Below are 25,503 nucleotides of genomic sequence, written 5' to 3'. Positions count from 1 at the left end.
CATATATAATGTAACAGGGTTCGTACAGATACTGCAAAATTAATTTCCAGGACTTTTCAAGCACTACTTCTTTGGTTTTCAAAGACTAAAACAAGAGATCTCACTTATCAAACTATATTCGTTATTGTCTTTCAAATAGTAATAGATAAACTAATAACTAAATGGTACAAATAAAGTCCAATGCAATGACTGTGGCAAATTTAACATTTGAAAGGATAATATGGCAAAGTTATCGCTTTTCTTATTCAAACTGATTCTTTTTTAATGAATATAATTGACCTCAAGAACAAAAGCTATAACATACACTTGGAAAATGATGAGCTATTTCACCGCTTGTCGACACTAGGGGTGTGAAAATACACTTAGCTCACGAGATGAGACAAAATACAGATACTTGGTTCACTAGAACGAGACACTATTTTAATACTATTTTGAAGAAATTTTCAATGACAAAATATTTGTCTTCTAATCACAAAAAGTAAAACAATGCAGTTGTATTTTGAAATGTTTTATCTAATCTAGGCCCATAACTAATAATTATTTTAAAAATCAAGCAAAAAAATAAGAGAAAAACAATCTGCAATAAGTTAAAAATCCACTCATATTCAAGATACAATCTATGAAAACAAATCTTGATATCTCATGCACTGTTGCTTCTCCAGCAAATGTATCTTATGTCTAATTAAAACTGATTTCTGCAGTGCGTCCTCGCGTCCAGCACACACTGAGCAGTCCTCTCTCGAACATCTCCATTTCTAAACACGGCAAAATGGGCAAAAATGGCAACCACTATCCAGCTTTAAGAGGGTTTTTTGTTTGCAAGCTCAAGGCCGTGCGCTCCACCAGCCCACAGCATTGCCTGGCTCATGAGTGTGTGGTTCAGAGCGTCTGCTCTCTCTGTAATAAACCCGCCAAAGACAAATACCAGCGTCCACTCGCAGCCTGACGCCGATCCACTCCCCAGTGGAAAATGCAGATCAGCCCTAATGCCCCTCGTCTCACGGGCTCACGGATGCTCGACCACAACAGCTTCTAAATCCATCTCCTGAGAGAGAGAGAGAGAGAGAGAGAGAGAGAGAGAGAGAGATGAGGGCTGGGGAAACTCTGCTCCTCGCCACTGCATTTTTACCTCTGAAGAGATGTAATTTAAATTGAACCGCAGAAAGGTCAACACTGGAGCCAGCTCCTGCAGCCAGCTTTCTTCATTTCCCGTCCTCGCTCGCGTGGATAGGTGTCTATTTATTCGGGGTCGCTTCCAGAAAGGTGGTTTGTGGAGTACGGGTTAAGATACGTGTCTTGTTGGTGTGTGTGCGCGGTTTCTCTGCCGCTTTAAAAAGAAGTCTTTCTTTTTTAGGCTCTTATGTTTTCCATCAGGCTCAAATCGAGGGGCAGTTTTGCTCCGGTGGGCTTCAGGAGGCTGTGGTTTCAGTGCCTGGTCACACACAAGAAGAGCGTTATGTACGGGGAAAAGTCCCAGAAGAAGACCAACACAAGACGAACATTCACAAATGAGGTAAAGGAGCGTCAGAGCAAAACGAACGCAGATGAACGCCAATCTCAGCAAATCGCTTCTGCTAGAATACAAGGAATAATAGACAGATCAACAAACCGTACTGTCAAAAAAACCCTTTGGTTTCTCAGAAAGTACAGCCAGACAAATGAATCGTTAGTGCTAGTGAAGCGTGATAAACACACACTAAGAGCTCGACATACTCCAAACTCCATGCAGTCAGTCATCTTCCTCACCTAGTGACGGGGAAAACTCACACCAGCAAAACTGAGAGTGTGATAGAGTGACTGACCACCAATGCTAGTATTTATAGTCCAACATTATGACCTCTTCTTTTTTCTGCAGAACACACAACAGAATATTTTGAAGAACACTGGTGACCAAACAACATTAGAGCTTACTGATTTCCATTGTATGGAGAGAGAGAAAAACAACAGAGCCATTTCAAGCCATTCAAAATAACATTTATGTTCCATAGAAAGAAATCTTTGAGAAAAGTTTGTTTAATTGCATTTATGGAGTGGGGTAGATTAAAGAGTGTAATTTTTTTGGGTTATTTTCTCCTGATAACCCCGAAAAGAACTTAAATTACACTTTCAGTTTTGATCGTACAGATAAGTGCAATACATCAATCGAATCTGTAAAGGGTCTACTTTTTTTTTGTATACAGACATAATAACAACAAAACTTTGTGCACTTATAAAATAAGATAACAACAAGGAGTGCTGTCTGCAGCCTTTGTCTGCGCTGATCTTCAGATACAAATGCGTCATTAAAATGAACTGTAACTCAGTGAATACTCAACACAGAGACATGAGAGAGATATCTATAGAAAGCCTGACATGTCTACTTTTAAACTAAACAAGTGCTGCTGAAAACAAAATTCTGTGATAAAGTAATCCATATGAAAACAACGCGATGTCCGTTTTTCACGGCTGCCTTCATTATCTTCTAATGCGACCACGCCCCCGCGCCGAGCGCGCTTTTGAGATTCAAATGTTTCACTGAAGCGCGCGCCTTTTGAATACGCCCACACAACAGAAGACAACGCAGCGAGACTGTTCTTCGAGTTTTTATTATTTTACTGTTTGCTTCGCGATGAGAGGAATAAGACATAATTCACCCCAAAAAGATGTGATTTTTTTGAGGATTTGAGATTTGGATTTCCTCAGAAAAAAGAATGAAGCACTTTATTCAGCAGAGATCATAAACATGAGTAAGTCTCTTTTTATTGATTTATATACTTGTACTAGTTTTCACATAACGTGTAAACATTTTACTAGTTAGACTTTTTCCAAAGACTTTTTCCAAACTATAATTCCTGACTAAATGTATAATCAAGTGAAACATTATGAAGTTTCAATAACAATATACACTACTATACCATTCAAAAGCTTGATGTAAATAATATAAATGTACCAATAAATGTAACTGTAACAAATGTAACAATCATTGCTGTTCTTTCAATTGATCCCCCCTAAAAAAACCTAAAAAAAAAATATTCTCAGCTCTTTTCAACATTAATAATAATAATAATAATAATAATAATAATAATAATATAATAATAAAATAACAATAAATGTTTTTTGTAGAAAATAAGATTGTTAAAAGGATTTCTGAAGGATTTGTGTGACTGGAGTAATGATGCAAAAAATTCAGTTTGAAAGTCAGCATTGATTTTTCCTAATAAACTGTTTAACTGCACTCACAAGTGAATATTAAATTATGTTGTTGGATAATTAAATATATTCTAAATAAACTACAAGCATAAAATTAAATAGATTTATTTTGTCCTCACATTCTTTCTTGTGACTCATCCCTCTCAGTGACACAGCTGACTGAATGGCTCATTATGCAGCTCATTATGCAGGCCTTTGTCTTCTCAGGTGTGAATTCATGATATTTGACGCCTACTCGCATATGACTTTTACCAACAAAAAGTGTCTTAGAAAATTTAAATCAATATATTGTTTTCTGTAAGTGAGTAAACAAGATGATTTTCACATCATTTAGAAAGAAAATATTCTAGGCTACAAGCTCCAGTTCTCAAAATATCTGGGAACCAATTTTCTATATGTGTTTTATTGCCTTATTCAAGTGATTTAACATTTTTAGTTTTTTCACTAACCACGCATAACATTTTTTTTCTCAAAAACACAATCATGTACATACATGCTGCTCACATATTATTATAGCCTAGTTTGTGCTGATTTACAGTGAGATTAGACTTTAGCCATTTAGATATTTATAAGAAACTGAAAAAAGCACAAATGTCAGGGCATGACAAAACTTCTCCAGGCCCCAAAAATACCCTTAGACTCCAGAGGGTTAAATTTTTTGTTTTATTTAAAGATTTTTTTGATAAAAGTTTGTTTAATTGCATTAAATTAATCATTTTAATTAAAGGCTGAACTATTTCTTTAAGAGCCAATCATCTCTGACTCTGAGAAAGAAAAAAATAGTAAAAATAAATAAAAAGTTTAATTTGTTCATTCAATCAGTATTTCTTGACAAGCAACTTGATGTTGTTTTAAGATTTTTTTGATATTTTATAGTAAATAAGACAAAATAGTATATATATATAGTTAGTAATATAACAGAATATTAAAACTTGTTTTCATAGACTCTTGACTGAAATCATGACTGAAAGTGTTTTACTGCAAAAGTACTTTTTTCCATTGTTTCAATTGTTTTAACTTAAAAAATTATATATATATATATATATATATATATATATATATATATATATATATATATATATATATATATTTATATTTTTTACTGAAGATAAAAATACAAAAATTAAGAATACAAAGTCCTATCAAGATGAAACTCAAGATGGTGCAATCTGACATAATGATATTATTATCATTATTAGCGCAGTTGATTGGTTCTTTTTGTCTCTGCAGCCAATGAGCTCACAGCTCAACATTCAAAGACTTGGCTAGTGCTTGCTGTAGCAGTTGCAGCCCACTTCAGAAACCCTCCACCTTCCCCAGCTCCACCTGTATAGATCTGCTACGGGGTAATTTCATTTATGTTATACAGTATATGGAGGTTATTTCATATATATCATATGTGCAACAGCAGTATTTCTTACATGCTTACAGCAGCATGTTGTGGATGTATTGGCAGTAGTGAGTCTCAGTGCTACTAAAGTATCAGTCTCAGTGCTATATGAAAGTATCAGAGTATCAGATCTACTAAACATATTAATGTACATTACCATGCTAAACTCTGTTGTCATGACAAAAATATAATTTTTTGCAGTGTTCTGATGTATTAAGCGCTGATCATCTATAAAATGAGCTTGGATCTCATAATAAAGAGCCAATGATCTCAGAGAGGAGTTCTGATGTCATAATCATCAGCTGACTCAGGGGTCAGATTTAAAGTCTTACTCAATCAACACTGCCTACAGCCTGGGTGAAATAAAAATGACTGCAAAGACCAAAAACACACTTGGCAGCATGACTTTGGGTAATAAAACAGGCGTGAAAACTATAACCATACAGGAATGTGGATGTGACGCTGTGAATTGTGTTAATCTGTGAGTGATACATTGCATGCATGTATATTCCCATACATCTGTTTTATAGCACCTACTTTATAAGCCAGCTTGATGAAAACTGGCTTTCAGCATTATCAACATATGTCGACTCTAATCTGAACCATCTACATCAGGGGTCGGCAATCTATGGCACATTTACGGCATAATCGCTTGCACGCGAGCAATAGGGAAAACTGCATACTGACGTACATTTTGAGGTAATAACGTCTCATAGTCACACAGCCTGTTAGGAGCTATAAATACTATTAAAGTGTGAGAATTAACTTGCACATTTAAAAATGCTATGTACCGTATAAATACAGAATGCATTCAAAAAGGGGAGGGGATGGGGTTGGCACAGTGGTTAACCAGAAAAATTGTAAATGTGTATTTATTGGGGGGGTGTTGCGGGTTGCTGATCTACATAAAATCACGTCAAAATTCACAACACATTAAACATGTCCACAAATTAGAATAAGATAATGCTTAAACTTCACACTGAAGTCCTAAAATACATTTCAAGCACAACAAACAAAACACAGAGAGGAAAACTCATCATGAATGACCGCTGCTGTTCTTTCAAAAGCCTCTCCACCTTTTCTTTTCATTCTCCCTCTCCCAGAGGAAATTCTTTCGTTTCCCACCCACGTCCCACTTGGATGAAGTTGGGAATCTCATTAAAGTCCTAAATTCTTCCGCTCGCCCTCCACGCAAGCAGGTGAATGACTTATGCTGTCAAAACATCTTGAGGGCCTGACAGACGAGGACGAGTACACCCGTCTACACCGACCCACAGAAATGCCATCTGCAATCAGCCAAGGAAAACTTCTGCACATTTCTGATCTAATGACTGGTGACAGCGGAGCATGATGGGCAGGTTTGTCCACAAACGCTCGGGCTAAACGTCCATCAGATCGCTAGAGTAATCGAGCGGCTGTTCAACTGTCACTAATATGTTTCTGTTATTCTACAGACAAATAAACAGCATCAGATCACAGTATCATACACTTTACCTTCCTGTCAGGAGCTAAATGCAACGTGTTTGCTAATAACACAAACGCTGACATGCAGAGAAAGCTGGTAACAGTCCTGGACACATGAATCTGAAAGACACATAAAGGAAACTCCCGTCAACCACTGATTGTGTTTGACGTTACAGAGACCAATAACAGATGGAAATGAAAAGGTAGCCGGACAATTTTTTGGCTTTAGTTTTGGCGATTTATTAGAGAGAAAATCTAGATCATTACTTCCAGATCAGTGGTTTTCGACTGGTGCGTCATGAACCAAAAATTGGTCACTGGTCTGTTCTGACGTGCATGGTAGAAGAAATCAATGCTAAACACAATTAATACAATGCTATTAACCATATAATACTGCCAGACTCTCCAACATGAGACTACAAACAAGAAAGCCAATGTTATAATCAACCTGTTTAACAGACAGCCAAAACACGGATAAAACAATACAAAATAATTCCCAGTTCTAAACAAAACCAGCGTCAGGACAGTTAAAACGCCACATAAGAATAACAGCAGCTCAGCAGATGGAAGAAGAACAAAATTCCTAATTAAAACCATATTTGCGGAGGGGGAAAAAAAAAGGTGGAAAAGGGAGCATTTTTCTTCTTTTACTTTTTGTTATTCTTTTTCGACGGCACAAAAAGGAACTTATTTCACAGACACTTTGAAAATACCTGTGGGACGGATACAAAGACGCCGGGGATTTATGGGGGATTTCAAGTGCCAGCTGTCAAATATTTCCACATCCATCTTTCCGAGAGGCCCGAGAGCTCTTTATTAGTCCTCGGCATGCGCCCTTTAATTGGAATCCCATTGCGTTTGAGTTGGAGGTCACCAGGTAAAAAGCGCAGACGTGGGGGGAAAAGCAGCACATTTTTGACAGCTTACGCAAACTCTGGAGAAAAGATTGAGCTGCGGTACTGTACTGGACCGTATTTGGCGGCCCATTTTTTCCACCTCAACCTTTTCATCCCAAAACGTCTTCCCATCACCTCAACTCTTTATTTCTCTAAACTAAAGCCCCTGAAATGACTAACAGCTTCAATTGACCTCAAAACTGTCTCGTTTCACCTCAACACCTGGACTCTGAATCCTGACGTGACCTTCACGTCCAGATCTGAGCACGACCGCAGTTCTGGCTCCGTCCACGCAAAGTAGCTCAAAAGAAAACCAACTGACAGCAGAAAAGAGCGCCCAGGGAGGAAAATGAAACTACTGTATGGTCGGCCCAACACACGCCAAACGTAAACACAGCGTTCCCCCACTTTCTGCAGCGCTGGTACTCGGAGTACAGATGCCGGTAATCCAGGCCTGCCGGCTTCATCTGGGTTTGATTTAAGAAGCGGGGAGGAGGGGACGTTTATTAGCCAGGCTCCTCAATCCGGCTGATTAAAGTGAGTTTGGATGGATTACAGCAGATGCCTGAGCGTGCCGTGGCCGGAGCAGGAGCAGAATGAATAGGCAAGTCAAATAAACCAACCCCACCCAAGCCCCTGAGACCCTGTTAAACACAAAAGACCCGAGGAGATCCAGGACTTGATGATTTTGTTCGCTGTCAACAGTTACGACACGTCCTCAGCGGAGAAAAAGCAACAGGCTTTCAGTCCTCTACACTCTTACAGATAAAGGGAGATCTCACGGTGATGCGTTTCAGTGATCAGTTCTCAATAGAATGTTGAAGAACATTCTAAAGAACCTTTTTCCACCATAAAGAATCTTTTGTGAAAAAGAAAGATTCCATGGATGTTCTTAATAGAACCATTATTGTGAATAATGCCATAATAATACCTTTATTTGTGGAGGGTTTTTTTTTCCTTCTTTTTTCTTTTCTTTAGCTAGACTGCAGCTTCCATGGTGCACACTTGATTTGTGGCATGAATCAAGGGAAAGTTCCAGCTATCAATATTTTACATAATGTAAAAATAAAAACATGTGTTATTTTTTATGATAGAACTTAGATAATTATACATTTACACAATCTTTATTGTTATATATATCATAATTGTATAGACGTTATGTTGAAATTACATAAATTATATGGCAATAATGGACCCTTATTTTTAAGATACCATGGTACTGCCACAGTACTTATAACCTATTAAAAAAAACATATATAAAATAAAAATACTAAAACATAAAATTAGTGCAGTAAAAGATTAATTGCGATTAATTGCATCCAAAATAAAAGTTTTTTTTGTTTACATAATATATGTGTGTGTACTGTGTATATTTATTATGTAGCCTACTGTATATATAAAAACACACACATAAATACACAAAATATTTACATTTTGGATGTGATTAATCATTTGACAGCACTATTTTGTATAGTAATACATAAAATAAAACAACAATATTCTTAGATATTTATGATAACTTCAAAACCACAGAAGAATTTGCAATATCTGTGAATTATATTATTATTATGGTTTCTGGAAATTTAAAAGTGTAATTTAATTTGAATATTTATCTTAATTTCCAAAAAATATATAATTTCTGTGGTTTAGAAAAAATAATTACATATAAACTAAATTATTTAAAATAAAAACATTAATTTCTAAAATAATGTACAAATATTAAAAACCAAAAGATATTTTCAAGTTTTCTATGGTTTTGCAAAATAAAATCAACAAATATATATTTAATTTCAATTCATTAAAATTTTATCAATTAATTTCCAAAAATAAATAATTATATTTCCAGGTTTTCTAGGATTTAGCAAAAAAAAAAAATAATAATATATAAAACTTATTTTAAAAAATAGACCTTACTAATTTCCAAAACAAATCATAACATAAAAATTCCTATATATATCCAGGATTTCAATGACAATACATACATTTAAATTTAGTCATTTTATCCAAAGCAACTTACAAATGAGGACAACAGAAGCAATCAAAATCAACAAAAGAGCAATGATATGTAAGTGCTTTGACAGGTCCCAATACATGTTACTCTGATACACAGTATAACCCATTAGAAACAGAACAGCACCCCAAAAAGTGGGTTTTTCACATGAGGCTGAAGAAGAACCATTTTTGGTTCCCCATAGATCCTTAAATAACCATTTTTTTTTTTTTAGTTTGAGGAACATTTTAACCAGCTATAAAGAAATGTTTCCTCTTTAAAGAACCTTTCATGGAATGGAAAGGTTTAATGGATGTTAAAAATTCTTCATGGAATCATGCCAATAAAGAACCTTAATTTTCCAGACTGTAGAGGACTGTGTTAAATCAGAGAGCTGCGAGAAACACTTAAACATCTCCAGTGCTTCACAGCTGGACACAGATTCATGCGACTGCATGTTAGCAGTACACATGGATGCATATATTTGTGGATATTTGCAACAACTGTGGACAATTAGCAAGCAAAACTCAAGCCTCCTGCAGGGTTTATGGTTTTTGAGCTACATGCGTAACAGACAGACCTCCATTCCCCACAGCAAGACAAACAGCCACTAAACCCTGGTGTGTGACTGTCCACCTGAGTTTGTGTCCTGCAGGAAGAGAGTCTCCAGAGAGAACTACACTGCCAGTGTTTACTCAAAAAGCTGGTTGCAATTGAGTAAAATTGTAAAGTTTGCTGATTGCAACCGGGCCAGAAGGTCCAATTAAAGTCATTATAATTATGTTTATGAGGTGGGGGTGTGGGTGCAACAAGCTCCAATTGAGATTAAAATCAGTTCAATATGGAAAACAAGCATGAGACTGTTATACTCCATACCAATTAAAACACCCATCCATTTACCACAACTAGTCCAACTTCAGCCCCACATATGGAATATACAGACTGCAATGCGTTCATTACAGAAAAAAATACAGTATCGGGGTAAAGTCACTACATGAAAAAAGGGGGTGGGGGAAGTGTGTGCTTTTGTATGTACGAAATTAGTGGCACTTGATAGATAAAATAATAAAATTATATAAAAATTATTAAATCAATTATTAGAAATGTCTATTATTAATTATTAAATATAAATATTAAATAAAAAATAATAAATGTTCATTTTTATAATTAATTATTAAATATAAAAATGTAAAACAATTACAATAAAAAATAATAAAAATATGGACGTTTTTATAATTTATTATCAAATATTAAAATATAAATTTAATGCAAAAAACTAATTATAAAATAAAATTAAATAAAATATAACCAAGTAAAATAAATATAAATTATGGCCATTTCTATAATTAATTCTATAAGTATATAAATATACACATTTGTTTCATGTAATGAAAAAAATGATTTATAAAATAAAATAAAATAAAATAAAATAAAATAAAATAAAATAAAAGCTATGGGAACCCTTTAATACCATGTCCCTGTTATATATACAAAGTACCACTGTACTAAATGGGTGGCATATGGTATTCATGTACCATGGTATTTGGAAAGTACTCCAAGGTGTAAGTGTTGTTATCGTGGCTGTGTAAAAAAATTTTAATTTTAATGGTGGTGTTGTAAAAAATATTTTTGTATTATTATCATTATTATTAAAAAAAAATAGAAAATGTACCATTTTAGTGTCTTATTTTCCAGTCCAGGACTTAATATGACTATTTACACAAACACCAATTCATCCAGAACTATTGCAGAACTACAAACACGCATAATCAGCCTTCTTTCCATCCGTTTCTGAGAAACAGCTCGTAATGAAAGATCAATCGCACCACAATGTTTGGCTGCAAAGTAAATCACAACACAAAACAGGCAAGACCCATAAAATCGTTATTAAACAAAGAAAACAAAAGGGTAATTACTCTTCAGAGGCCACAGGAGGGCAGTTACTTGTGGCTAATTTCATTTATAAACACAAAGAGGTTCAGCAGCATGATCCTGCCTCAACTGACTCGATGTTTAAAGTACTTTATTGCTAAAAATCCACATCCGGTTGCTTTATCATCAAGTGAGCAAACAGGACTGTTAAAGCCAGCGCATGGACCATCACTTCAGTGAAACTCCAGCGACTTGAAAGGATGTTTTCTGCAGTCTGAATAACGCACAAGAGCACCGTGATCACGTCTCAGCGGTAATGCACTGATTATCTGGCTGGCATTTCAGCGGTAATGCGGTGAGACATTAGTTTGCATCGCAGTCAGTGCCAGAGAGCGAGATCAGGATCTAGCAGTATCTCTCCTGGCTCGTTACGCTACACATTTTTAGATAGCGGACAACCGCTGACCTCCTGTTTTTTGCTAGTGAGGGGAAGTGGTGATTGCATTTTCCCCCTAATTTACTTCTTGATTCCAGTTTGTGCTGGACCGCGACCAGTCGCGCAATTAAGTGCAGAGAAACTGGGCTCTGGAGGATAAAACTCGGGAAATAAGAGTAATAGAGTTGATAGAGGATCGGCTTTCACTCAATCCGCTCCGATATGAGCAGATTATGAAACACAGTCACTGGAAGCTTTATTTTTAGGGGCGAACTGATGCATTAACGGCTGTCTATGCTGGTGTTGACATAAGGAAAATGGAAGAATGCTGGACAGCTTGACACCAGATGATCTGCCTCCGCTCTGTCAACCAATAACACAACAATGGCAAATACTTCATCCCTCCTCCAACCAGTCAAGGACAGATTCACAGATGTCTCACATGTTTCAGTCCAAGCAGTCAAATAAAGTCATAATCTGGTTGTTGAAACAATCTCCACCAAAGAACCACCATGCATAAAAATAATCATTCTTTATTGGCATCGATGGAACCTTTAACATCCACGGAAGCGTTCCATTGTTTATATTGGGAAAAGGTTCTTTAGATTATTGAAATGCTTTTTTATGAAACAATGGTTCTTCATTGGGAAACCAAAATGGAAACTTTTAGAACCTTCCATTCCACAAAAGGTTCTTCAGAACATTAAATGTTATTCATGCTAAGAAAAATGGTTCTTTTAAGAACTGATCAATGAAAGGGAAGAATGTGTCTTCTATGGAATCGCTGCAAACCCCCCTATATTTTCAGAGTGTAGTATAAGCGTTTTCTTTATGAGGGGGATTTGTCTCCACACAGAGGGTCTGTTATCCGCAAGGCCAGACCTGTGTTTAAAACCCTACTGTGTAAAACTCACGCAAACGAGGCATTATTCTTAGAGCATAACCTCTGTGTGTTCCTGTTGGAAAATCACCTCTTTGCTCGCCCCATACACACCTCTACGGCTGTCCAGAGGTGCTGCTATAGCAACAGAGCCGTGTAAACAGCGTTTCACTGCAGGGTTTCTACTGTAAACACACAAGCGCTGCCCGCCTGAATCTCCGCCATCACAATCAGAGCGTACAGCCACACTTCACAAATAAAGCCCAGAACGCAGAAACTGGAGAAAGACTTCTGTTTCCTCAAGAGCTCATACACAACCAGCTCCATCAATAACCACATGCATATATATATAAAATTATATATATAATGACTGTATCATTAAAAGAAATGACTATTAGTCAATATGCATGCAGGAGTAAGCGTCACAAAATTGTATGCATTTTTCCATTTCTTGCACTGTTGCATGTTGTTTAAGTCGCGTTTTTTAGAATAAAATATTAATGAACTCTATGCATGATTCTCTCAAAGACAAGGCTTCTGTTCTGTCCAGCACATGCATTCACACACCTGCAGACTGTAAAACACTTTTGCCTTCACAAACCAGAGAAAATCCATTAAATCCCGTCACATGTAAAGCACATGATTCGGTTTGCTGTGTTTGACTTACGCATTGGAGGTGGCCAAAGACAGCGAGCTAAGAGATGAGCTCAACTTCCTGCTGTCCCAGAGTCTCACTTCCTGCTGCCTCATCTGCAAACACAGATGCACTTACACATTACATTCAATTATTAACACCTCAGAGGTAAAGCAAACCCATTATAAATGAGTAAATTATTACATTTACATCAAACATAATGTTTTTTTTAACTGTATGTTTAAGCATGTAGAAAACTTCTGAATTACCTGGTTAAAGCCAGTAGTGAGTAAGTTGTCATCTTTGACCCAAAGGACACGAGAGTCTCTATTACCCTGATGACCCTGGACACACTGCAGAGACACAGAGAGACACATTATCTTTTTTATTTCATAATGCTTTTAAGCTGTTGCTGTTCTAATGTAGAGCTGTTCTAATGTAGAGATAGAACAGAGAGATGTATAGAGATGAATGGCTTGTGTTGAAAACAGATGTCTGAACCCTGAAGACTGAATGACTGACACCTAAAATACTGCCTCTTCCTGTCCTTTATAGTTGACTGTGTGTGATGGCAGGCAGATCAGGGCCTGTTTGTGATGTGAATGACAGATGACTAAATCACTCTGACATCATAACGACGCTTCTGAAACAATGCTGCCATGATCACAAACAGCAAAACCAGGGGCGGTTCTGTACGGGGGTTAAATGTTATTTCCTGATTTATCACTGCACTACACAGGATTTTTCCTCAATGAAACCTCTTCAAACACACTGTACCACAGAAGAACAGCCTGATAAAGTCAGACATGACCATTGACTGGTGTTTTTGAAGCTGGAGTATTGATGGGACGGGTTAAAGAGTGACAGAAGAGGAAGGAGGGTTAGTGTGAGTTTGGGTGTGGAGGTGAACATCTGAGTTTGGATGTGAGCACTTATTGATTTCATCCGAATGGAATCTTATCTCCACTCGCATTAGTTCAGGAGGAGTCAAACCACACACATTCATCATTTCCTGTAGCTTTAGTCATCCTGACCTGAATCACCAAATATAAACTGGACAAAAGACTCAGTTGTGTTTTACTTTCAAAGACAAGATCCATTTGTCTGCTTGGCCCAAACCCACATCTGATTGCTCCTATATTCTTAAAAATGAAGGTTCTTTATTGGCATGAATGCATGGAATCTTTCAAAAGCACAAAAGGTTCTTTAAAGTGGAAAAGGGCTGTTTGGATTTTAAAAACGTTCCTCACTCTAAGAAGAAGAGGTTATTTTCAGAACTGTTCACTGAAAGGTTCTTTGAGGAACCAAAAATGCATTGCATTGCTGCAAAAAAACACCAAAGAGAAGTATTGCAGAAGCTGATTAATGAAATTTTTAGACTTGTAGATTGTATGGTTATTTCATGATTTGGTGCGACATGATATTCATGATATTTACAAAAACAAAATAGTTAAAATGGTAAAATTCTATTTTTTTTATTAATATATTTAACTAAGGCTGAAACTAAAAGTAGAACATGTATTATCACTGCTTGAATAAAATAAATGTTAAATGAAATAAAATATCAAAGAAACTTCTAATCCACTATAGCATTATTTTAATGTAACTGAGATACTCTTATAGTTTATCAATAATTTGACAGACATTTAATTTTTATTTCTATTTAACTATAATAACCCTCATAGCGCATATATATATTATATATATATATAGATATATATATATATATATATATATATATATATATATATATATATATATAAATAATTGAGACAGTATTATACTTTTTATTAATAATAATCTGAATCAGTTTTTATTTTCATATTTTCTGTTTTCATTTTAATTTTAGTTAAAGTTTTAGTAATTTTGTTGTGCGTTTTTGTTATGTCTATTATTTGTTTGTTTTGTTTTTTAATTTTATTAGTTTATTCAATTTATTTCAAATAACCAAAGTTTTTATCCATTTAGTTAATTATAATAATTTGCCATTTCTTTGCAACTATAAAACACCAATAATATACTTATATTCAAAACCCAATCTATGAACACAACTCCTAATATTTTACAGTGTTGCTTCTTGTTTTCATTTATCAAATTTCATCGAAATTTTTTATTGTGATAAACTGTGACTTAATATATTGCCACACCCATGTTAACAGTCAATAGCGGTTAACTTCAGCAAATTAGGCCAAAATGATCCCGTGCCTTAGATTAGTTTTCAGACAGGTGTGGTTCCTCGAGCACCCGACTTCACAAAACAAGTGTTCACGCAAACCAAACAATCAAACCGCTGACGTCAAAGAGGCAAGAGCTCTGGCGTGAAACGCCCTGAACCTCTGCTCCTCATGGATGCGGTCTGGAGTTCACAGGCATCTATCAGCAGCACACACGCCCAGCACATTAAACCACTCTCAATATATGTCCCTCAGGGGGGACGTAGCTCTCGGGCCATATTGTGCTCCATCGGACCTCATCTGGAAGGTATGGAGGTCTTTGGTTCACATCCAGGAAGAAATACGGTTGCTGGATGAGGACCAAACATCTTCAGTCTCGGGGTCGAGGATGTGCCAGGAGAGAATCACAGAACATGGCTCAGATCGGTAATCGCTCGCAATGAACAAATCAACAGTAATGAGAGGACGTTTTTTGATGCTTGATACAAAAGATGCACTTTTAATTTTAATGTCTGCTATTTTTCATTTAGAATTTTTCAGGTAGAACTTTAAAGCCAGTGCATCCCTGTTGAGAATAGGTGACAAATAAAAGTGAGAAGGAACAAGAGCTGAAGACAACAAGACGTGGCAGGAGTCCCTGGTCTGTCGTTTGAGTGTGTTGTCTGCAGATGGATGGCTGAGAACACACACATTCATCAATCTGTGTGAACTCTCAACATCTCTTTCTCTCCGCTCCTCCTCCTTTCCCTTTTGTCCTTTTCATCCTCCCTCTGTGAACTGGCTTGGCCGGGCCTCCGAACGACCTGCAACAATGTGTTCGCAACGCTTTGAACAAACACTGGCAGGACTCGTCCTGAGAGAGACTGCTGGCACGGAGTCTGACTGAAACTCAGGACTGGAGATTGAGCTGACTCACGCTTCACATCCAAACCAAACCACACGGCACGAATCAACTCGTGATTAGAAATGCAAACACACCGAGGCGACCGATAATGTCAGACCATTTCCCAAGCATTATCTAATATGTTTACCTTTCAGAGATTAATTCAGTGTCTGATCAAGTTTCTGTTATTAATAATGCGGTTTAAAAAGCAGGACAAACTTTTTTGTGACTATAACAGCAAGTCTAATCATTTCTGATCATGATGCTAGCAATATGCATTCAAATTATAACACAACACTGTGGAATTCTTGATTCTGATCTGCTGGCAGGCACTCCAATATTAAATTATTAATAAAATTAAAAAGCTACAATGATTTATTTAAAATATATATATACAAGTGATATATATATATATTTATATATAATAATATATATATATAATAAATATTTTTTTACATTTTAAATGTACACACACACACACACTATATATTGTGCATGCACTTCAGTGTTATTTTTAGTATAACAAAATACTATTATAGTTTATTATTATTATTATTATACTGTAATTTAAAAACTTTTTAGTTTATTATTATTATTTTTTTGCTGTAATTTAAAAACATTATTTTTATTTGTATATTATTTTTAAAATATATTTTTGATTTTTTTTTGTTTTTAGTTTGTCGTGGAAGGTGATCCATTAAATGTGGAATTTTTCCATCCATGATCGAGTCTCACTCGGTAACTGTAATTATGAAATTGACTTTGATGATCTTCTCGTAGAAGGGTTTCAGAGGAACTGGAGCAAAGAAGTCAAAAGACGAAAGAAGAAGAAGAAACGTGGGGGAAAACAGGACAGAATCTCAACTGATGGAGCAGGAAATTGTTTTTAGAATAAGAACAACAATTCAACTTATGCGAAAACAGGAGGATTTGAATAAGAAAATTATAAGAATTCTGAAAGAAATGATTGAGTTGGTGAACTTTAATTTGGAGCTACAATCTCTCGCAAATGATATTAGAGCTTTGAGACTGCAAACGTCTGACACAAAACCTGAAAAGCCTTAAAAAGGAAGTAATGACATATACATTCTGTTAAGAGTTTTCTCAACAGTTGAGACTGCCACATATGTATACTTTTGCTAACTGTATCATGATTGTGCAAGAAAGTGCATTTTGCAATAACATTGCAATAAGTGTTGTATTGTGATATGTTTTATCTTATCTTAAAAGAAATGTTGCTATGCAGTTTAGAAATGGTTATTTGCTTAGCCTACACCTTTAAGATGTTGTAATTGTTTAGATTAAAAATAGAGATAGATTAACTTGCTTTAATGAAAAAGATGCTGCAATTATTTCATCTGAACTTATGCCACTGGGAGGTTGCTGCTGGGTGAGGGGTCATGCTTCCTGTATCCATAGCAACCTGTGCACGTGTATGTGTGTGGGTGTTTGTGTTCACCGAAAATTAACTCAAAGGGAAGATGTATTGTTTTTTGTGACTATAAAATGTTATGTTGGAACACATTCACCGCCGCAATTTGGGGTGAAGACTTTACGCTATTTACTTTTATTGTTATTGTTTTAATAAAGCGAAACCATTTCCTATGGTGATGCGTTAAACTTCTTTTAAACAAGTCTCTGAGTAATTTATGAAGAGTAAATCTATTATTTTACTTTATACCTGAACCTGCATTATGAGTTCCATAGCGGCAATGGCCTCAGCTGAGCTGATCTGGACACTGGTGGGAAGATGTATTGAAGCTTCTATTGCATCTGACAAATACCAGAGGTAAGAGCGATATTTATATATTGTGACTGCTTGTGGGAAACAAAGATGTGAATAAAAAATGCAATAAATTTTATTAACATGGTTTTATTTATTTTTTAATTTGTATAAATTCTTAGTTAATTAACTAATTTTTTTTTTCTTTAAAGTATTCAAATACAGTCTATGGAAACAAGTTTTAAAATCTTATGCAATGTTGCCTCTTGTTTTCATTTTTCAAGTATTTTTTTTTCTAGTGTATTAATGCCAGCTTAGGCTGCTTTAAAGTACTCCCTTACGGTTAACCATTCATACTTGGCCACAAAAACCTGAAAAGTGTCTAAACTTACACCTAATGTATCTCTCAAATGGACCATTGACACTCTATCTACAATCTCAATTGGGAGTGTCAATGGTCCGTTTGAGAGAAAGGAGGCGGTAGTGCACTTATAAGTCTGCGATCCACCATAAAGCAAGAAGAAGAAGAAGAAGACGCTTCACCGCAGGCTGTGTCAAGGACACACTCAGTACAGTTCAGACAGTCAGGCATTGCAGTGCATCAGAGGTAAAAAAAAACAAAAAACAATATAAATACTGTTTAGTTTCTTGCACAGACCGATCGTTTTGTGTCTTTAGACATCAATGTATCATCACGAGCTGCAGGGTTTAATTTGGATTTGTTTGTGTATATTTTAGCTGTGATTCCCATCCACTTACATTATAAGACTGATAGACTGCAACAGTTTGAGCTAAAAATCTTGGTTTGTGTTCTACTGAAGAAAAAAGTCACCTACATCTTGGATGCCCTGGGGGTAAGCAGATAAACATCAAATTTTCATTTTTGGGTGAACCTTCCCTTTAATTCAAAACGGCCGAATCATTTAGAAACAATTAACTGAATCACTGACTGAAATGATTCATTTAATAAGAGATTCATTTGGGAACAAAACACCACAGTGTTGCTATAAGATGCAAAAGAAAATCTGCTCCAGCTTCATTTAGAACTATTTTCGTTGGTGAAATTTTTTTTCACGCCCACAAATGTGCTGATATTTGAGAAAACGACACTCTTGCTTGTGTGATATTACTATATCGTATAAATAAATAAAAAACACTTTTTTTGCTTTCAACTTGAATTATAGGTGCATTTTAACTGCATTCTAATAGGTTTCATCACACGGTGAATGTTTTTGGACTCGATAATATACTAGTCCAATATACTCGATAATATCGGCTTGCACATTGCCAAAAACAACAATTACAATATTATCGTAGACAATAGTCAAAATATCGCACATCCCATTGCAAGACTATTGAACAGCTGACCGAGGCGTTGCCAAGATGCAAGTCTTCAACTCACTACTCAATTACAAACAAGTCCAATAAGTTCCTGAGATTCCTCTTCAATAACGCGTCCCTTCAGAAACACAGACACATGAGCGAAATGGCATGAGAGCGCCGTGTTTTCTTTAGCTGAAGAACAAAGCACAGCATCCAGAATTCAGCTCATGCTAAACGAGCCGAGATCAAATAAAATCCACGCCGTCGCATGGCAAACAGAAACCCTACAGAGAACGTTTGAGAAAACACACAGGAGAACCCGAGATGATAAAAATAACAGCGAAAAACACCTGAACCCCGGGAGAAAGCCAAAGCTCAAAGTCAGCTCCTGGCCGAGCGGGATTTATGTAGAGCTGCGCTCCCAACCAAAACAGCCTGAAGGCCCCCAGAAGGGCTTTTTTTGTGCGGCGAGGTTAAACAGACGGAGAACGCAGCTGTGTCACTGACAGAGAATGTCTATCCACCCAGCGAGAGGACTATCAGGTGTCCTCCAGCACATGTGGGAGCAATTTTGACTTCTCTTCTTCTCCCGCACTTTATACGCTTGTGGCATAGAGATCAGTGAGCAGCAGGCCTCAGAAATTTTGTGCGACTTCATATTTTCCCCTCTGTGTAACCATCTTGCTCCTTTCATTGCTTTTGCAGTCGTGTATCGCATCTGTCATTGATGCTGCTGCTGCTTCTGCTGACCTCCGTCAAAGTGATTCAGCATGAGATTTCCAAACAACTCCTTTCTGCTGGTCTGCTTTTGAAAAATGCTGTTAAATGCCAGGCATTATGGGGTTGTTTGACATGTAACAGTAGTACAGCTATTTCTGCTGCTAAATAGCCCCGTGTTTTGAACCCTGAAGTCAAGATGAAAACAAAACCAACCTTATTAACTGTCTATTCACATGTTTCTGGTCTTATTGCGATTTCTCAGTGCATGTTATTGAAAAGAAAATACTTTTTTTTATTAATCCCTTGCTGAAATGTAATGCCTTACTGATCACAACCTAGTTTATCAATTTCTGATGTGACAAAGCAGGATATCGAGTATCGTCTGTTCTGTTCTTCACATACCTCATAAAAAACTGAAAATAAATAATAAAAAAAATAGTAAAAATTACTAAATATTTAAAATTGAAATATGGGGTATGTAAGATATTTTTTTTTTTTTATTTAGTATTCTTTATTTTTATTTTATTTTTTTGGTCAGCAAGTATGAATTGGTCAGAAGTTATAAAAACGTAATATTGCAATATATTTCTATTTACTATAAATGCTGTCCTTTGTTCTTTACTGTTCATTCCTGGAAAAAAAAAATCCACAAAAATATGAAGCAGCACAACTGCTTCGGCATATTAAAATAGTTTCTGAAGGATCATGTGACACTAAACACTTAAGTAATGAGGCTTAAAAAAAATTTTTTGTATCACAGGAATAAATTACTTCTTAAAATATATTAAAATAGAGCACAGTTCTTTTAAATATTTCTGTTTTTAGTTTAAAAAAAAATGCAGCTTTGGTGAGCAAGAAATACTTCTTTCAAAAACATAAAAAATAAATAAATAAATAAATCTTACCAACTCCAAACTTTGGAAACTTTCTTGAGGAGAAGATTTGTTTTCAGAGGTTGTATATCTATCAAAATAAACGAGTTTATGAGATTTGTTTAACTTGTTTTAAGTTTTTATTGTGGAGGAGTTTTTTTTTTTTGTTTTGCTTGTTTTAAGTTTAAACAATAAAATTATCTGGATTCAAAATTAAAGACTCTAGCTTTCGATATTTGACCCACTGTTTTGATAAACATTGTTGCGTGAGTTTATTTTATTAATTTATGTTTGCAAAATAATAAATCCGTATTAGCCAAATTTTGAATAGAAATTCACCACTCATTCATATTCAGTCACGTCAGCAGTGGTTTATTTGTGTTCACATAGACTCACTGAACAGCGTCAAAAAGGGTTTATAGACCAAAGATGCATATCTACGGATGATATAGATATAACTGATGTTTTACTTCATATTTCTTCAGACAATCATTTCTAACATTTTCCACTGATTTTTATGATAAATAGCCTCTCCCAGCGCTGTATGGTGTGTGCCGCGCTTCGTGCACGCGCTGTGTCTCACACAAACTCTGATTCGTCCTTCGCCTTGTCAATCTTAGAGTCCCAAAACATGACAACGTCTCATCGTGTCACATGCTTACATGTACAAATATCTGACCACAACAACAACACCTCTGTACCCCGACATATCCAACAATAAACACGCGATTACGATAGTAAAGCTTGGTATGCGATTTTCTTGAGATTTGGGGCATTTTATAGAAAATATTGAAAATGTACATCTGAAATGCTAACTTGTGCATCGATGTAAAAGGCTATAAATAGCATATTTTTACAACAGTAAAACGACAAATTCCACTTGTGCTCGCAAAAGGAAGTTATTACAAACACTCGTCGTGGTTTAAAGTGAGTTTTGAGTAAAAGTGTACTAATATTTCATAAATCGTCTGATATAGCTTGATGCTAACGTTAGCTCTAATGCTGCTAGATAACAGGTGCGGTTCTTCTTCATTGCATTTTTTTAATAATTCACGTAAGGTCGTAAGAAAATGTTTTGTTGTATTTTTATAGTAAGGCTTATAATAAATTGGGGCAAATGAATACTGGAACTGAATTGAGACCTTAAAATACCACACAAAGGCTAATAATGGCGGAATAAAAACAAAGAATATGATTAATGCTGATAATGTGACCTGGCGGAGGTGTGAAAGGATCGTTTCGTGAGAACAATAGAATCCATGAATGGAGATCGTTCAGAGCCAATAACCATGAGAAGCATAAATGAGAGCTTTACATGTGAGTTTACAGAAGATGACAGGGGTCATAAATCAATCCGATTAGCCTTCTATAAAAACACATGACATGGCCTTAGAAAATATTTTCATAAAATTCACAGTTTTACAGATTATATTATGACATTTCAAATGAAGCATTGGTAGACTTGTGGCTTTAGCTACACTATGTTTCTAAAACACATATCCTACATCAACAATTTTTTAAATACATTTAAAAAATATGTTTTTCATATTTCTATTTTTGTTTTTATGTTTGAGTTTATATATCTTTGATTCTGATTCCTGAACAGAAACTTTGAAGTGTCAGCTTTGTGACATATGTTGATTGATGTATCTAATCAGAAAGAATTGGAGCAGAAACCTTTTTATTTTGGGTATGTCATTTCTGTCTCTATGCTGAAAATGGGGGGTAACTGGTAAGGGGATAAACAATAAAACAATACAATAAAATTTTTTTATTTGGGGTAAGTCAATACAATAATACAATAGAATAAAGGGGGTGAATTGTGACAAATATCTAAGTTGTTTTTTTGATTTTTAGATATTTACTTTATATTTTTTGTTTTTGTATTTTTTGGAGTTTGGTGGCATCCATCCTCTTTTATTTTTTTTTTTGAGAGAATATTTTTTGTATAGTCTCCTCTTGTGTTCTGTTGTACATGTGATTTTTTTTTTGTTTGTGCGTTTGTGGGTTTAATGGGTTGATGGGGATTTATTGATTTGTTCAACTTACTGATTAAAGAGACTCTGTTTCCTGTCCCGGAGTGATTTGGACGGCATGTCTGGTGTACGTCACTCGCGCTGCATCTGGGATTGTCCTTCTCTTTCAACCAGCGCTTTATTTCACTCTAACCATCGGCCTCTCTTTTGTTCTTCTAATCAGACGTCCTTGATGTTTTCTTCAGCGTTTGTTGTTTAATTAGGATAAAGCTGCTCTCAAGCTCTATTTGCAGTAATGGCGACCCCTTCCCTCTTTAAGCGTAACACAGACGGAATGAAGAAAACTGAATTCGAGGGGAACGTACAAAATGCAAACCATCCATTTAATTCCTCCATTTCCTGTACAGTCTACTGCTACTTCGCCTGATGATTAAAACCATCTTCCTGCTGTCCGCTGCTATTTTTCCTGCACGAAAACTACACAGTCAAGAAAGATGGCACAGATGGAAAATCTGAAAGTGTAACGGACTGCAAGTCTTTCCAGGCGCACCAGAAACTACGGCAAACAGCTGTGAAAGCATCTACTGTACTTGTTGTTGGCCTCTATACAGTATATGTCTGTATATGTGATTTTGGCTCAAGGCGTGCGTTTGTGTGCTTGGGACACATACATACACTCACGCAAACACACCAGGGTCAGGATCTGAGCTGATCATGCTTTGTACAGTAACAGAGATGGCTTTCTCTGAGCTCGAGTGCCTGTGGCAGAAACTCTTGACCTTTTTGTTTAGTAAGCACGCGAAACACACGCTCCCATCTGAATACAGAGAACTATTACAAATAATAAATAAATATTAATACAACAAATAATTACTTTATTTAGTTGTTTATTTTAAAATATATTATATTAAATAAATATTTCATTATATTTTATTTAGAATACAAGGACTGAATAGAACATGCTCCCCCTCCTGAATAGACAAAAATAATAATTCATCCATAAATAAGACATTTATTGATTTTTTAATAAATAAATAAATAAAGTAACAGCATGTTATATAAGTATTTATATATTATTTGTAATTTTTTATATTTCATTAAAACATAATAACTGCTTTTCCTTCTGAATATAGCAAAAAAGTAAATAAATAAATAAAAATTTAGTGATTTATTCTAAACAAATATGAAATAATTCAGTGGTATTTAATATTCAAATAGAAAATATTAATTTATATTAAATTTAGAACAAGAACTGAAAGAAAAACTTCGAATACAGACAAAAAATTAATATAGCATAAATATTAAATCAATCGCACTAAATAAATAAATAAATGTCTATTTGTTTATATTTTATTTAAATACAATTACTGAATGACATTCAATGTCTTATAACGTTTTTGAAGGTCTCTCATTGTATTTAACTAAGAGCAAAATGCATCACAGTAGCTCAACTAATTTTTATACAGAACGAGCATGATAAACACACTTTGTTTAAGTCATACAGTATTCTGCACACAGCTTTACAGCTGAGAAAAACAAAAATAAAATCAAAAATAAAATCAAACATGCTCTAGAATGTCCTCTGAGCTGGTGAATCATTTTCAGTCCAAGTAAATTAACTCACTGAGTCACAGTTCCCAATACTATATGTTCAGCTTATTTCAGTTTAGAAAACGATTCAGCAACTCTGCAAAGATGCTTTTGAGAATAAATAGACAACATGCCTTTCAAGTGCAGTGTCCTCACTGATGTACAACAAACAAACAGTAGAGCAAGACTAAAATAACTCATGATTAAATGACTCTTATAAGCTGAGTCACTGAATGAATTGGTCAAAAAGATTCATTAAAGAGTTATCCGTGTGAATCAGACTCACTTACTTTATGAACCTGAAAGTGACGTGACATACAGCCAAGTAACATGACCCATACTCAGAATTCGTGCTCTGCTTTCAACCCATCCAAAGTGGACACACACAGCAGTGAACACACACACCGTGAACACACACCCGGAGCAGTGGGCAGCCATTTATGCTGCGGCGCCCGGGGAGCAGTTGGGGGTTCTGTGCCTAGCTCAAGGGCACCTCAGTCGTGGTATTGCTGGTCCGAGTCTCGAACCCACAACCTTAGGGTTAGGAGTCAAACTCTCTAACCACTAGGCCACGACTTCCCCCTTAAACGACTTCCCCTTTAGCCGTGTGAACTGTATTATGTGCACTTAAATCAGTAAAGTTACTGACTGGTTGTTCATATGGAAAAACAAGCACATTGAACATTCTCCAAGTACATTCTCCATAGTGCTTAAGGAATATAACATGATTCCATTTAATGATTCTTTAAGATTCTCATCAGGAAAGAAGGACAGACACTGATTATAAGACGGATAAACCTAGAATTAGGGCCGAAAGAATAAACGTACAGTACGAGCGACGGAAAATAAAGATGGGACAGCGGAAAAGAGAAACCCAAAAGGAAAGACTTTGGGATAACCATCATCCCAGAGAGATCAACGGAGAGTCCCAGGACGCCAAACCCACGAGACAGCTAGACAGATGGAGCAGCCAAACGAGTCCATTTAAACACTAAATTGGATCTCCTGGAGATGAAGAAGCACATTATGAAAATATGGTATTTTGTTGATTTATGTCGGCTAGGAAAATGAATACTGCAGAAATCAGAAACTCGTATTTTCATACACACTCAGTGTGCGCAATAGTGCAGATGTGCATGTATCACTAGCATATATTTTAATAAACCGCACCAGCCAGGAATATTTCAGTGGAGTAACAAATGTGATGGAGAAATGCACTTGCCATCAACTTAACTGTCATGAAAGCTAATTTAAGATGTGCTTCAACAGTTCGTGAAATGAACATCAGCGCATTTTTAACATTCATATAAATGGACAGCTGTTTTATATATTCAAATTATTATGGAGGAAAACTCTAGTAAAAACTGTCATTGATAAAATTGACCAAGTAAAATAAATACATAAATAAATAAAGTTTCCCACCCTGCTGCTCTCGGATGACTGAATTTCCCATGAGTTTGCATTTTGATTATTGGTGTTTTTCTTTAACTG

General features: G+C 35.6%; 1 protein-coding gene across 1 annotated transcript in view; it reads right to left on the bottom strand.

Annotated features, from left to right (window-relative positions):
• Window positions 1-25,503, bottom strand: part of coro7 (coronin 7) — a 134,140-nt gene that overhangs the window by 70,473 nt on the left and 38,164 nt on the right. The window contains exons 8-9 of the mRNA XM_042721360.1: window positions 13,021-13,104; window positions 12,785-12,867 (exon numbers count right to left, since the gene is read on the bottom strand). Coding sequence (XP_042577294.1) covers window positions 12,785-12,867; window positions 13,021-13,104 — 167 coding nt within the window. The remainder of the gene's footprint in view (window positions 1-12,784; window positions 12,868-13,020; window positions 13,105-25,503) is intronic.

This window comes from Cyprinus carpio, chromosome B3 (assembly GCF_018340385.1).
Source record: "Cyprinus carpio isolate SPL01 chromosome B3, ASM1834038v1, whole genome shotgun sequence".
NCBI classification, from domain to species: domain Eukaryota; kingdom Metazoa; phylum Chordata; class Actinopteri; order Cypriniformes; family Cyprinidae; genus Cyprinus; species Cyprinus carpio.
This window is presented reverse-complemented; position numbering and strand designations above follow the sequence as displayed.